Below are 13952 nucleotides of genomic sequence, written 5' to 3'. Positions count from 1 at the left end.
GGAGCCCCTATTGACCTTTTCCCCCCCTGACCTGAACAATTTCTGTCAAAATAATCATTTAGAACTAAATTAAAATCTCCCCCCAGGATTGTTTGACATTTTAAAAACTTTTCCAGCTCCGTCAATGTTTTCCCCCAAAAATTCTTCCTGTTGGTTGTTTGGTGCATAAAGATTATGCAATAGTCAGCCATTGGTCTTGCACAGCCCCTGATAAACAAGTAACATCCATCAGGATCACTAAGGGTTGGTTCAGGTTTAAATTCTGATTTATCCGCAACCCATGTTGCTACCCCACGAGCCTTAGATGTTCCCTGAGAAGCAAACCACTGTCCCCTAGAGGAAGGGAGGGGAGGCGTACTCATTGTACCCCCCTCCTCCTCTGGTGAGTCTCTAGGACCAGAATCAAGTCCAGTCTCCCTTTCTTTCCAAACCCCGTCTCCTTTTTATGGGTGACCCGAGTCCATTAACATTCCATATCATTATTTTAAAATTATCCATACTTGCTCCAGGATGATTTATTATAGGAGTGAGTGGAAAACATTATATCTAAAAGGCAATTGTTGGCAACTTGCAATAGTTTAACAGCTGGACGGTGAACAAACCCCAAACTTCCCCTCCCGCCCCCTCTTCCCCATCCCACCTACAACAAGAAAACTCCCTCCTACTGTTGGAACCATTGTGGTATCCACAGAGTAGGAAATTCTATTCTTTCAGTGTTAACAATAGGGGATGACCCTATCCCAGGAACATTCTATGGTAGTAAAATTGCAAAGCAAGTCATAGAAAGCAAGACAAAACAATCTCACACAGAGCAGAAGCCATCTTGTGGGATTCTCTGTCCATTTTTCTTCTGCATTGGATTTTTCCTTCCTTTAATTTTCTTCACTGTCTTCCCCCCTTGTTATTGCCATTCAAAAGGGTCTTTTTCTGTCTCTTCATCGGCGCTTTCCTCCACTCCTTCTGTTGTCATGTCTTCAATCTGTACATTGAGCTGTTTCAATAATTTTTTAGCTTCTACATGCTACCTTGGTTATTCCATTATAAGTGATGATCAGCCTAAAGGGGAATCCCCATTTGTATTTTATCCCTGCATTGCAAAGCGATGTGGTGTATGCTTTGAATGCACGACGTCGCTGCAAGGTCCCAGGAGAAAGGTATTGGAAGATAGCTATAACAGAGTCCTCATGTTCTATTTTTTCCAGTTTTCTGAAACGTTGCATTAAATCATTAAATCAAGAATGTGTTAAAGCGAACAATCACATCTCGGGGGGGGGGGGTCCCCGTTTTTAGTTTTAGGTCTCAGGGCTCTGTGTATGCGTTCTATATTTTCTGCAATGATTTTGCAGTCAGGAAATAATTATTGAATCCATGTGAGGAAGGCCGCTTTTAGATCTGAATCTCCAAAATTTTCAGGTAGGCCCCTGGCCCTCAAATTAAGTCTCCTTTCCCAATCTTGACAGTCTTCCAAGGTCTTCTGAGGTCTATTTCTGTGTGTTTCAGAGTCCTAATATATGTTTTATTTTTCAAGCTTAATTCCATTGCTGTGTTAGCTGTAGTTTTAACATCATTCACAGTCTCAGTTAATTTAGCAATGTCTTCCCTCAGTGGGAGGAGTGCTTTTGCCCAGTCTTGGGCTAATTCCTACCTGATTAGAGCTACTAGGCCTTGTGCATTTTCAAGGCCTATCAGTTTCCCTGCTTCTGCTTTTTCCTTTTTGGAAGCTTTGGCAGCCATTTTGGGGCCTGCTAGTGCTTGGCCAGTGCCTGTGGGATATTCTTTCAAAGGTAGTGAAATCCACTAGCTCGTCCATGGCATGCGCAACTTCTATCTGTGGCTTAGGGGCCCTGCGACTGGCATCAAGCTCCTCTCTTTCATAATTCTCTGTGGCGGTGGCCTCCTTCAAGGCTGAAGCAAGGGTAACCTCTTCTTTAGCCACGATGCGTCTTCTGGCTTTCTTGCTGCTCAGACCACCGATAAAACGATCCAGGAGAGTCTCTTCCAGATCTTGGAAGTCGCAGTGCTGAGCGAGCTTCCACAGTTCAGCTAGAAATGCAGATACAGACTCCCCAGCACGCTGCTGCCTCTTATGAAACTCCATCCGCCGGTCCATCTTGGTCTCAGTAGGCGCCAAAGGGCTTGTTAGGCAGGCAAGAATATCTTTGAGAGATGTCTCACTTAGCTTCGCTGGAGCAAGCAATGCCTTGGCCAGTGTGAAGATCTCAGGCCCACAGTAGCTCAGGAATGTGGCCCTTCTTTTGCTGGCATCGGTGATCCCTTGAGCCACCGCGAAGAACTCGAAGCGTTCGACGTAGTCTTCCCATGTGTGGGGCTCTGATAGCTGGAAGGGCTCCAATACCCTTGGACTCTCCATTGTCCTGTGGGCAGGGTCGTCTTCTCAGCTGGCCAGTGAGTCTTGTTTTAGCTTCAATCCGGACTCTGAGGCAGGGCTGCGTTAACCGCTCCTCAGCATTCCGGATCCCACCTTCGTCGCCAGTTGTTGTGACGTGGGGTTTGTGATTTCAGCTCTCTTGACATAATATGCTGGAGACAGTTCTCTAGTAACACTTCTTTATTAAAGCAAACAAGACTGAGACTTGAGGAGGGGAGAGCTACTGTCAGGGGTTCAGAAGGAGAGACACAGGAGGGGGAGCAAATGGAGAGTGAGGAGGAGGAGTACGAGGGGGGCGCAGGCAGTGACAGTGGCCAGAGTTATTCCACAAGCCTCTCTAGCGAATCGGAGGACTCACAGAAGGGAGCGCCGGTGGCCAGAGCGAGGGGGGTTCCAGGGGGGAAGCCCCAGGAGGAAGGGGCCAGCGGGGAGTCCCTGAGCAGCAGTTGGAAATCAGGACCAGCTTCTCCACCAGAGCGCAGTGGGGAGGGGGAGTCCCAGGAGTCGGGACCAGTGTCCTCACCACCAGAGGGAGGAGAGGAGTCAGGTTTGGCAACGCCCACATCAGGAAGCGGGGAAACGGTCAGAAGGAAAGTCACCGGCTGGGCGCACGCGCCAAGTTCAAATGTACAGGAGCGCAGCACAGCGGGGAGCCCGGGAAGGGAGCCAGGTCCTAAAGCCCGCCGGAGGGAGGGGCAAGACTCAGGAGGCTCAGCGTCAGAGGAGTCCAGGAAGGAGGAAACCCCAGAGGGCAGAAGGACCCAGTGAAGGAAAGAACAGCGTAGGAGGTGGAGCCGGGCTAGAATCTTAAACTGGTGTGGGTGGAGCAGTGAGTCAGAGGGGACTTAGCCGGTCTAGCGTCAAGACGTGGGTCTGCGCGCCCAGAGCTTTGAAATGGAAACTAAACTTCAATAAAGACTTTTGTACATTATATCCACCGGGCGTTGGTCCTGTGTGAGCTGGGATCTAGAGGCAGACCTGACAGCTACATTTATAGGGACAGGGAACAAGCTAGAAAGGATACATTTTGGAGGGAACAATATCAGGCAATCACAGTCCTGCCTTTTGGAGGAAACCAATAAGACAGAGGATCCAAATACAGCAGCTTAAATGAACCAATAGTAGCTGTACCCTCTGGAACCAAAAGGCAGTTACTTTACCCTAATGCAATACAGACAATAATAATACAGATATAAAATCCTTTGACTCAATACACAACACCTAGTTTGTCTTGTATTTCTTGTGTTGATATGTTTTTTTAAAAATATTTGTAGAAGTCTGTTAATTTGTAGAAGTCTGTTAAGCCTTTGATTTGCCAAGGTTTTGTGCTGTGTGGTGGAATGAGTGGTGTGCCAAGGGAATTAGTGGGGATGGGGTTGGGGACAGTTTACCTACTTCTTCTTTCCATGCTTTAAGCATGGTCTGTGTGAACCTGTTTAGTGATGTGGGAATTTTCTTTATTTTCTTTATTTTAAGCACGGATCCTCATGGATCCTCTCACTTTTTGCATTGGGCCAACCCAAACTCACCGTCAAATCACACATCATAGCTGACATAGCCCCTGGGGGCACAGCTTGCACCACAAAAAGCTCAGATCTACAGCTTCCTGGCCATAACGTGGCCCAGAAACGTGGTTCCGAAGTATGGATCCTCATGATTTTTGCACTAGATCAGCCCAAAGCCACCATCAGATCAAACATCATGGCCAAGGGAACAGCATGCAACACAAAAGTCAGGGATCCATGGCTTCCTGGCGATACCATGGCCCAAAAATGTGGTTTTGAAGCACAAATCCTCATGGGTCCTCACACTTTTTGCATTGCGCCAACCCAAACTCACCGTCAAATCACACATCATGGCCAGGGGCACAGTCTGCACCACAAAAAACTTGGATCCACAGTTATCTGGCAATGCCATGGCCCAAAAACGTGGTTCCGAAGCACGGATCCTCATCGATCCTCACGCTTTTCACATTGGACAACCCCAAACTCACTGCCAAATCACACATCATGCCCAGGGGCTCAGCCTGCACCACAAAAAAATCGGATCCACGGCTTCCTGGTTGTACCGTGGTAGAAAAATGTGGTTTTGAAGCATGGATCCTCATGGATACTCACACGTTTTGCATTGGGCCACCCCAAACTCATCGTAAAATCACACATCATAGCCAGGAGCACAGCCTGAACCACAGAAAACACGGATCCACAGCTTCCTGGCCACTCCATGGCCCATAAACGTGGTTTTGAAGCACTAATCCTCATGGATCCTCATGATTTTTGCACTAGATCAGCCCAAAGTCACCATCAGATCAAACATCATGGCCAAGGGAACAACATGCAACACAAAAATCACGGATCCGTGGCTTCCTGGCGATACCATGGCCCAAAAATGTGGTTTTGAAGCACAAATCCTCATGGGTCCTCACACTTTTTGCATTGGGCCAACCCAAACTCACCATCAAATCACACATCATGGCCAGGGGCACAGCCTGCACCACAAAAAACTTGGATCCCTGGCTTCCTGGTTCTACCGTGGTAGAAAAACGTGGTTTTGAAGCACGAATCCTCATGGATCCTCACACTTTTTGCATTGGACCACCCCAAACTCACCCTTTATTCAAATATCTTGTACATAACCACAGATCTGACCACAAACATCATGGATCTACTGCTTCGTGGCCCTGGCCAGATGCTACCCTTCATATATTGGCCATTTTTTAGGTGGGTGTGCTCGGATGGAGGAAACGAAGTCGGCTGAATCTCTATCCATTAAAGATGGGAGTCCAATGGCTGGGCCAGAATAATTTCGGTTTGGTTTGCCATCTCCCAGCTTTTCATGGGGCGCAAAAGTCACCTGTAAGTACCGGTGTGATCCTGGAGTGGGCTTGCACATTCCTATGACCCTTTGTGAATGAAGCCGTCGGGAATCTCGTACTCCCAGCAGGGTCACCCAAGCCGGTAAGGTCAAAGAAAATTAATTCTACTTCCCTACTGGAGCCTGATTGGTCTTTTCCTGCAAGCCAATCAGTTCTTGCATTCTAGGATCCTACTTGCCTATTGTTCTAGGATCCAAGCTTAATACATAATAGGGAAGGAGCTAGACAAAGAATGATCCAAGAAGTCCTCAACAGCAGAACAGGTGGATGATAACAAGCAGTGTGTTAAAACGGCTGTGAAGGCGGATGAAGGCTGCAGCAGATAGGATCCACCGGTTCGTCATGACTACTCATGCCATCAGAACAGAGCCCTACTGCGAAGATTGTGCAGCGTGCACTGATCTACACACATAAAACAAATTCACACATAGGTGCCTTCCAAAAACCCAACCCAACCCACCCCCATGGCGATCAGCAAATGTCTACGTGGGGCAGGAATATGAAATCTGGAAGCCCCTAGTCATGAACACATGGGCAGTGGATACAGATTCAGTCGTTCTGACTCAAGGAACAAGGCAGTTGAGCAGCTCAGCAGCTGTATCCATGACTGAGCAGCCCTTTTTAGGATCCACTCTGCTCACCCTGAAAAGGGCAAGGGGCTCGAAACGGTGCCCTAAACATGGTCTGCCTCCCTTTTTCCCTGACTGGATTGCCCAGTAGGGTCACCACCCAGGGGGTCGTAAAAGACAATTGAACTTTGGAACATGGAATATATGGACTTTGTCAGATAACACAGACAGCGAACGTCCTAAACGCAGAACTGCCATCATTGCAAGAGAGCTGCGACATTTTAACTTCGATATTGCAGCGCTTCAAGACTCTCAAAGAGCAGGCGAGGGACAACTGAAGGAAGAAAAAGGAGGCTACACATTCTTCTGGAAAGGTCTATCTGAACAAGAACATTGAATACATGGGTAGGCTTCGCTATGAAAAACGACCTTGTGAAGCTCCTGTCAGAAATCCCTACTGGCATTAATGAGTGGCTCTCAACCCTTCGAATAAAGCTCACAAAAAACCAACAGACTACTATTATAAGCACTTATGCACCAACACTGGATGCCGATGAAGACATTAAAGAAAATGTTTACTCTCAGCTGGATACAATCCTATCAGAGACACCTAAGGAAGATAAAATTATCCTCCTGGGTGATTTTAATGCAAGAGTTGGGTGAGATTTCGATCTGTGGCCTGGGACTATTGGGAAAGAAGGAGTTGGCAACAGCAACCAGAATGGAATCTTACTTTTGACGATATGTGCAGCGCACAACCTTGTTATTACCAAAACACTCTTTTGACAGAAAAATAAATTTAAAACTTCATGGAGGCATCCTCGGTCAAACCACTGGCACCTCTTAGACTATGTTATTGTCCATGCTAAAGATCAACGTGATGCCGACGACTGCTGGACAGATCACCAACTATACACGCCATGATGGCTATCAAGATTATACCTCAACGCAGGCTTCAGGGAAGAAAACCAAGGCGCAAAATGAACAATCAAGCCCTTCAATTTCCCATTAAGTGAGATTGCTTCCAAACGACTCTTAAGGACCATCTGCTTTCAGAATTCTTGATAACATCAAGGAACATTGGACCAAGCTAAAAACATCCATTATTGCAGTCTGTGAACAAACTATTGGATACCAAACCAAGAAACACCAGGACTGGTTTGATGAGAATGACAGTGAGATTAAATGCATGATTGGCAAGAAAAGGAAGGTATTTCAGATCTGGCAAAGAGAAAGAAACTGTGCCACTAAGGAAAAAAAACCTATGCCAATGCTAAGAACCAGAGAACTAAAAAACACCTGGTGGATAAAAAAAAGCTCAAGAGATCCAGCACTTAGCCGGCACTCATGATGCACAGAGTTTCTTTAAAGCCACAAAGACCATCTATGGACCAATAAATCATGGCATCTGCGCCCTAAGCTCAGCAGATGGTACCACACTTGTAAAAGATAAAGAAGCTGTTGCACTGTGCTGGAAAGGACACTACCAACATCTCCTTAATCACAACTCCCCCATAGCTGCTGAGGTCCTCTCACAAATCCCACAAAAACAAATTAGAGATGAGCTTGCTGTATCTCCAAATCTGGGAGAGTTGTGTACAGCTATTAACCAAGTGAAAAACAACAAAGCCAGTGGACCTGATGAGATACCTGCTGAAATCTTCAAAGTGGGTGGAATTTAACTTACACAACAACTTCACAAGCTCATCAAAAAAATCTGGGAGAGAGAAGCAATCCCAACAGACTTCAGGGATGCTAAAATTATCAATCTCTTTTTAAAAAGGTGACAGAACTGATTGCGGAAACTATCAAAGCATCTCTCTATTAGCTGTGGCCGGCAAAATTCTTGCAAGGATCTTAGCAAACCGTCTCTTAGCATTATCCGAGGTGACCCTTCCTGAATCCCAAAATGGTTTTCAGCCTTCTAGGGGGACAGTGGACATGATTTTCACAGCTCAACAACAAAACCAACAAGCAAAACCAACCTTGGTGCTCACACCATGCCGCCAGTTCTAGAGGTGCATCCAGCACCTCAGGGGCTCCCCTTGCTTGCTTATGAGAAGAACTGGCTCTGCATTCCATACAAAATGTTGTTGTGCCTGCTGTTTGCTGCAGAGACTGAAGATTCCTTCGCCCAGGTTTTGGCCCTGCTCAAGAACCAGTTAAGCACTTCTATGCCCCATTCATTTAAACTGCTGAATAAACTTGGCCCTTCCATGAATCCCATTGAAATCTATAACATTATTTGGTTGTGTCTCAGCATATTTATGGGAAATAAAGAGTTTGGAAGAAGAGTTTGGACTTGATATTCTGCCTTTCATTCCCCTTAAGGAGTCTCAAAGCAGCTAACAATCTCCTTCCTTCCCCACAACAGACACCCTGTGAGGAGCTGCATGTGGAGGAGCGGGGAAGCGAACCCAGCTCACCAGATTATAAGTCCACCGCTCTTAATCACTACACCACACTGGCTCAAAGACTAATAGCTGTACATAACTTTTAGCTTAAAAAATAGCAACAATATCTATCTAATGGAACAGTGCAGTGTAATAGCTCCTTACAGATGGCCAGCCAGCCTCCACTTAAAAACCTCCAAAGAAGGAGACTCCACTACTCTCCGAGGTGGCATATTCCACTGTCTAACAGTTCCCTTCCATGATGATGAAAACGATATGTTTGGATTTTGCTGTATTATAGCAACCTGTGGAATATGATAGTTCGCAGTTTCAAAATCTATTTGGCCACAGTGGATTGACCGTCTGGACACACAGAAACCTCTGGAAGATATTTTGAATCAATGCCTATGCAAAAGCAGTGGTACCAGTCCTTGCAGTTTCCTTCACAGTAAACCATGGTTAGGTCACCCACTGGGCCTCCCGCACCCTTCCTTCAAGAAACATAGTGACCAGCAGCCTTCAAACAAAGCAATAGGTTAGTGTATCCTTCTCGGCATGATCTAGACACAGTAATGTGACTCTCTTTCAAGATTTGTCTCTTCTTGGGAGGAACAGCATCAATTTCCACTTGAAAATATTTGTAATCCAGGGTCTAATGGCAGCCTTATCCATGTGTATGAACTGTAATTGGGCAGCAGAAGCAATCAGATGAGCAATGGTACATGTGAAAGGACCGTAGTCACTGGAATTACCTTGCCTGGGTATATCAGTTGGTGCAAAAAATGACCAGTCCGCAAAACTATAGGGATATTTTGAATCCATCTCATACAGACATGCTAAGAAGGATGTTATTGCATCAATCACAGTGGTTCAATCCATGTTTGGAATCTAGGTAGAGCATGGTCTTCCTTTTAAAAATGATTACTATCGGACTTCTCTGACATTTACTGGAATAATCAAAACATCTTTCTTTAGCACTCCAAATCTCAAACAGTTCTTCAGGGCTTGCACTGGCTATCTTTGACATATCTGCATGAATTGGCAAGTAAGTGGGAAAATTGTTCCATCGTGACCTAGCTCTTTGGCCATGATCACCCTGGAGGCAAGAAAGGCATCTATTAGGCGGTCATTTATCCAGTTTGATCCTTTCAGTGTGTTTATGTCATAGTCATACACACAGATGTTGGCAACTGAACCCACAAGTCCCATGGTTTGTAGACTGAGTGTGGGGAAGGTACAGTTGTGCCATGGGGGAACTGATGTACAAATAAGTGATTTGTCCAAACACTTCTCACTTTGTGTTGAGAATATGGGGCTGCTATCAAAAGAATCAATATTGGTCACTGTCAAATCCTCTTTCCCACTTTTTGGAGTGGAGGTCATCTGACATCAATACCAGGGAAGATTCTGGAGCAGATCATTAAGCAAATAGTCTGTGAGCATCTAGAAAGGAATGCTGTGATCACCAATAGTCAGCAAGGATTTCTGAAAAATAAGTCATGTCAGACGAACCTGATCTCGTTTTTTGACAGAATTACAAGCCTGGTAGATGAAGGGAACGCAGTGGATGTAGCCTACCTTGATTTCAGCAAGGCATTTGACAAGGTGCCCCATGATATACTTGTAAAGAAGCTGGTAAAATGTGGTCTTGACTATGCTACCACTCAGTGGATTTGTAACTGGCTGACTGACCGAACCCAAAGGGTGCTCATCAATGGTTCCTCTTCATCCTGGAGAAGAGTGACTAGTGGGGTGCCACAGGGTTCTGTCTTGGGCCCAGTCTTATTCAACATCTTTATCAACGACTTGGATGATGGACTCAAGGGCATCCTGATCAAATTTGCAGATGACACCAAACTGGGAGGGGTGGCTAACACCCAGAGGACAGGATCACACTTCAAAACGACCTTGACAGATTAGAGAACTGGGCCAAAACAAACAAGATGAATTTTAACAGGGAGAAATGTAAAGTATTGCACTTGGGCAAAAAAAAGGAGAGGCACAAATACGAGATGGGTGACACCCGGCTTGAGAGCAGTACATGTGAAAAGGATCTAGGAGTCTTGGTTGACCACAAACTTGACATGAGCCAACAGTGTGATGCGGCAGCTAAAAAAGCCAATGCAATTCTGGGCTGCATCAATAGGAGTATAGCATCTAGATCAAGGGAAGTAATAGTGCCACTGTATTCTGCTCTGGTCAGACCTCATATGGAGTACTGTGTCCAGTTCTGGGCACCACAGTTCAGGAAGGACACTGACAAACTGGAACGTGTCCAGAGGAGGGCAATCAAAATGGTCAAAGGCCTGGAAACGATGCCTTATGAGGAACGGCTAAGGGAGCTGGGCATGTTTAGCCTGGAGAAGAGGAGGTTAAGGGGTGATATGATAGCCATATTGAAATATATAAAAGGATGTCACATAGAGGAGGGAGAAAGGTTGTTTTTTGCTGCTCCAGAGAAGCGGACACGGAGCAATGGATCCAAAGTACAAGAAAGAAGATTCCACCTAAACATTAGGAAGAACTTCCTGACAGTAAGAGCTGTTTGACAGTGGAATTTGCTGCCAAGGAGTGTGGTGGAGTCTCCTTCTTTGGAGGTCTTTAAGCAGGTGGCGCTGTGGGTAAAAGCCTCAGCGCCTAGGGCTTGCCGATCGAAAGGTCGGCGGTTCGAATCCCTGCGGCGGGGTGCGCTCCCGTTGTTCGGTCCCAGCGCCTGCCAACCTAGCAGTTCGAAAGCACCCCTGGGTGCAAGTAGATAAATAGGGACCGCTTACTAGCGGGAAGGTAAATGGCGTTTCCGTGTGCGGCTCTGGCTCTGGCTCTGGCCAGAGCAGCGATGTCACGCTGGCCACGTGACCTGGAAGTGTCTCCGGACCCCCAGAGTCTGGCAAGACTGGCCCGTACGGGCAGGGGTACCTTTACCTTTACCTTTTGACAACCATATGTCAGGAGTGCTCTGATGGTGTTTCCTGCTTGGCAGGGGGTTGGACTCGATGGCCCTTGTGGTCTCTTCCAACTCTATGATTCTATAATTCTATGATTCTATGAGGTTGAGGGCTTTCCAGGTGTCTCATAGTCTGTTGGTGATCTTAAGGAGTCCAACCCCTCAGCAGCCTGCACTGAATCAGATGCTGGAGCTACTGTTATCTTTTCCTGCAGTCTGGGGAACTTTCTTCCCGATCTACTCTTCTTTTATTTCGCTTCAACTGTGTGAGCTGCAACTGGCAAGGATTCCCTGGTTCTGGTGGTATGCTGATAGATTTTGTGGCAGCTATAATATGGTAACAAGTCCTGGATGATGGGCGCGCACTCAATGTCCTGTACGGACGCCGCGCGTGCGGCAGGAATTGCTGAAACAATTAATAGAAGTGGAATACAAAAAGGGAGGTGTGAGGAGGTCGTTGAAACAAGTGAATGTAAGATATGATATTGAAATGGTATGATGTGTGTTTTAAATTGTTTTTGTTTAGTTTAGTTTATTGTGTTAATATCGTGTTGTGTATTGTTTATACATTGTATTGTATTGTTTTTTGTTTTTTTGTTTTTTTCTTTCCGTTTTTTTGTAATGTTTAAAAGTAATAAATATTATTTTTTTAAAAAAAAACCACAGAATTAGAATTCCCAGAATGGTTTTACACTGTTATGAACTAAGCTTGGGTTGTCTAATGACTCTCAGCACTCTTAAGAAGTCAGAGCTCTCAGAAATCTTTGGGAGAAGCCATGACTTTTGGCGTCATAGAGCTTTAAATGTATGAGTGTGAATGTGGCCTTACTGCAGGGCAATGCAGAATCAAACTGCAAATAAGCTTTTGTTTTTGGAATGAAGCTAGTTTCTCAAGAAACGCTTTTCAGGGGCAAAACAATGTGCAATGGATCTCAGTTGTGTGTGGATTGCATAGAAAGCACAAGTGCTCAGTTCACTTTGATTCTAGAATGAAAAGTCTGTATCCAACCCCTCTCTGCCTTCTACATTGTATGTGTGTGGGGGGAAGGGGGCTCATTTAATTTCACTGCACACAGGTGGTGTAGTGACAATAAAGGCTTATTATTATTATTATTATTATTATTATTATTATTATTATTATTACAGGCAGTGCCACAGGTGGTTAATGGCATGCTTCAGCCTGACAATAGAATCCTGGAAGAAGCACTGCAGGATGTGGCAAGCAGTCTCAGAGACATGGCCAGGGTGTTGAAGAAAATGCATGGTAAGCTTGATATTTCCCACTTTCATTCACAAACTATTGCTCAGCCATTCATTTTTTTTATTGAATATTTATTAGCATTTTCTATAATAAGACAAAAACAAAAATATACAAAAAATAACAAACATACAAAAATACAAAACTTAAAAACAATTAAAAACACATAAAATTTCAATTGCTTATTTTCTTTTAACTTATTTCTCAGACCTCCTCACACATCCCCTTCTTGTATTCCAATTCAAATTATTAGCTCAGCAAATCCTTTTACTTATTTCTCAACTTTAACTTAATAATTTATTTTAACATATTATTATTTTACTTTTTCTCTTTCATGCATTTCCTTAATTTATTTTTGCCAACCTTATTTAATTTAATTCATTTTAAAAACCAGTTTTACCTCATCCAAACTTAAACATCAATACTTATACATCAATAATCATTCTTAAAACATTTTTTCTAAGATCAACCAAAATTCCCTTCCACGAATTTCCCAATTTTCATACCAATAACAAACAAAATAAAAACAGAATAAATTGTAATTATGTACCCTTTGGATTCCCAAATTCCACCCCCCTTTCCCTGTTTCAGCCCCCAACAAGTGTCCATCAGTCTTGATCTACTATCAGCCTGGAGATCTCACATCCGAGGCTCTTAATTCTCTCTCAGTTCCTCTCTGCCGGTCTTTTTGATAGTCCTTAATATTGAACACCAAGTCTCGGAGAAACTCCGGCCCAACAGGATCCATGTTTCTTCCAGCCAGACCTCCATACTTAAAAGTGGAGCCTATGGGGTATTCCAAATCTTGTTTCTTACTCCTTTCAAGTCCAAAAATCCCCAAAGCTCCAACTTCCACCTTAATCAAATTTGTAATCCTTAGGTCTTCAGATCTCCACATAAGATCTCTCCATTTCTCAATCTCCCATTCAGGCCAGACTTTCCACATCAAGTTTTTATTTTCCTTTGTTGCCATCATATCAGGCCTCAAGCTCTCCTTTGACATCTGCAAAATTACAGCTCCTCCTTCCTTTTCTTCAGAGACAACATATGTCTCCTTCTCCAAATTCTCAAAGCTCTCGAATTTCTCTGTTTGACCAGTTGCATAGGCTTCCTGATTCAAATCCTTATCAAATTCAATGATGTTATTTACTGTTAAGTCCAGAGTTGTAACATTTGTAGCCAAAACATCAATTTGGCCTTGTAACTTTCCCAAGAGAACAAATGCTCTGCCCAACTCAGCCTGGATTTTCCCTCCTCCAGCCATTCTTGTGATGTCCCAAAACCCCCTCTAGATGGATTTTGGTTCCTTGATGTTCTTTTCAGTTCAAATCCAAAAGTCAAGTTAGTTTGTATCAGCTCTTCCTTATTTTCAACAAATTGTAACAAAAATAACCAGCAGAAGCAACAGAAACAAAGTTCTCTTTTTCCGTCTTCACAGCTAGTTTGACAGCTGTCAAGCTCTTCAATATCTCATCAACAGGCTCTCTCGCGGAGCACTCCCGGGTCCGAGGGGGGGGGGTGACA

General features: G+C 44.6%; 1 protein-coding gene across 5 annotated transcripts in view; it reads left to right on the top strand.

Moving 5' to 3' along the window:
* Positions 1 to 13952, top strand: part of LOC310832138 (indoleamine 2,3-dioxygenase 2-like) — a 69044-nt gene that overhangs the window by 29672 nt on the left and 25420 nt on the right. For all 5 annotated transcript variants that reach the window (XM_083713713.1, XM_083713710.1, XM_083713711.1 and 2 more), the window contains one exon: positions 12317 to 12434. In XM_083713713.1, coding sequence (XP_083569839.1) covers positions 12317 to 12434 — 118 coding nt within the window. The remainder of the gene's footprint in view (positions 1 to 12316; positions 12435 to 13952) is intronic.

Source organism: Podarcis gaigeae, assembly GCF_964106915.1.
Source record: "Podarcis gaigeae genome assembly, chromosome: 15".
Lineage (NCBI taxonomy): Eukaryota > Metazoa > Chordata > Lepidosauria > Squamata > Lacertidae > Podarcis > Podarcis gaigeae.
This window is presented reverse-complemented; position numbering and strand designations above follow the sequence as displayed.